The sequence below is a fragment of the Rhincodon typus genome, unplaced genomic scaffold, assembly GCF_021869965.1.
Source record: "Rhincodon typus isolate 14 unplaced genomic scaffold, sRhiTyp1.1 hic_rhity00004764, whole genome shotgun sequence".
Taxonomy (NCBI): Eukaryota; Metazoa; Chordata; class Chondrichthyes; order Orectolobiformes; family Rhincodontidae; genus Rhincodon; species Rhincodon typus.
In genome coordinates, this window is record NW_025970402.1 from 11,902 (window position 1) to 12,253 (window position 352).

Here is a 352-nt window from a genome sequence, read left to right on the forward strand (position 1 = left end):
AGAAATCAGTCACAGACACTACTCCCTCACCCCTCACCCCTCACCCCCGGACAGTGGGGCAGAACTGTCCCTCCCCATCCCCTCCCTCTGGGACTGGCTGGGACAGTGGGTCAGACGCTGTACTACCCACCACCCCACTTCCCTCTGAGACCGATGGATCCTGGATCTCACCGGGATGTCCCAGTCAGAGGAGACTGTGGTGCAATGTTAACACCAGCAGACTTTTTCACCCAGGCTAATGGCCGAGCAACGTGGGTTCCAATCTACCGCAAAAATTCTAACTCAATCAAAAATGCAGAAACTAAAAGCTAGCCCCGTGGAACCACATCGTTCCTGGACATGGAAGGAAATT

The 352-nt window shown here is 54.3% G+C and overlaps 1 protein-coding gene across 1 annotated transcript in view; it reads right to left on the reverse strand.

The window, feature by feature from the left end:
- Window positions 1–263, reverse strand: part of LOC125481983 (phosphatidylserine lipase ABHD16A-like) — a gene marked incomplete at both ends in the record, with an annotated part of 11,993 nt that extends 11,730 nt beyond the window's left edge. The window contains one exon of the mRNA XM_048593950.1: window positions 172–263. Within this exon, the coding sequence (XP_048449907.1) occupies window positions 172–263 (92 nt within the window). The remainder of the gene's footprint in view (window positions 1–171) is intronic.
- Window positions 264–352: the final 89 nt, after the last annotated feature.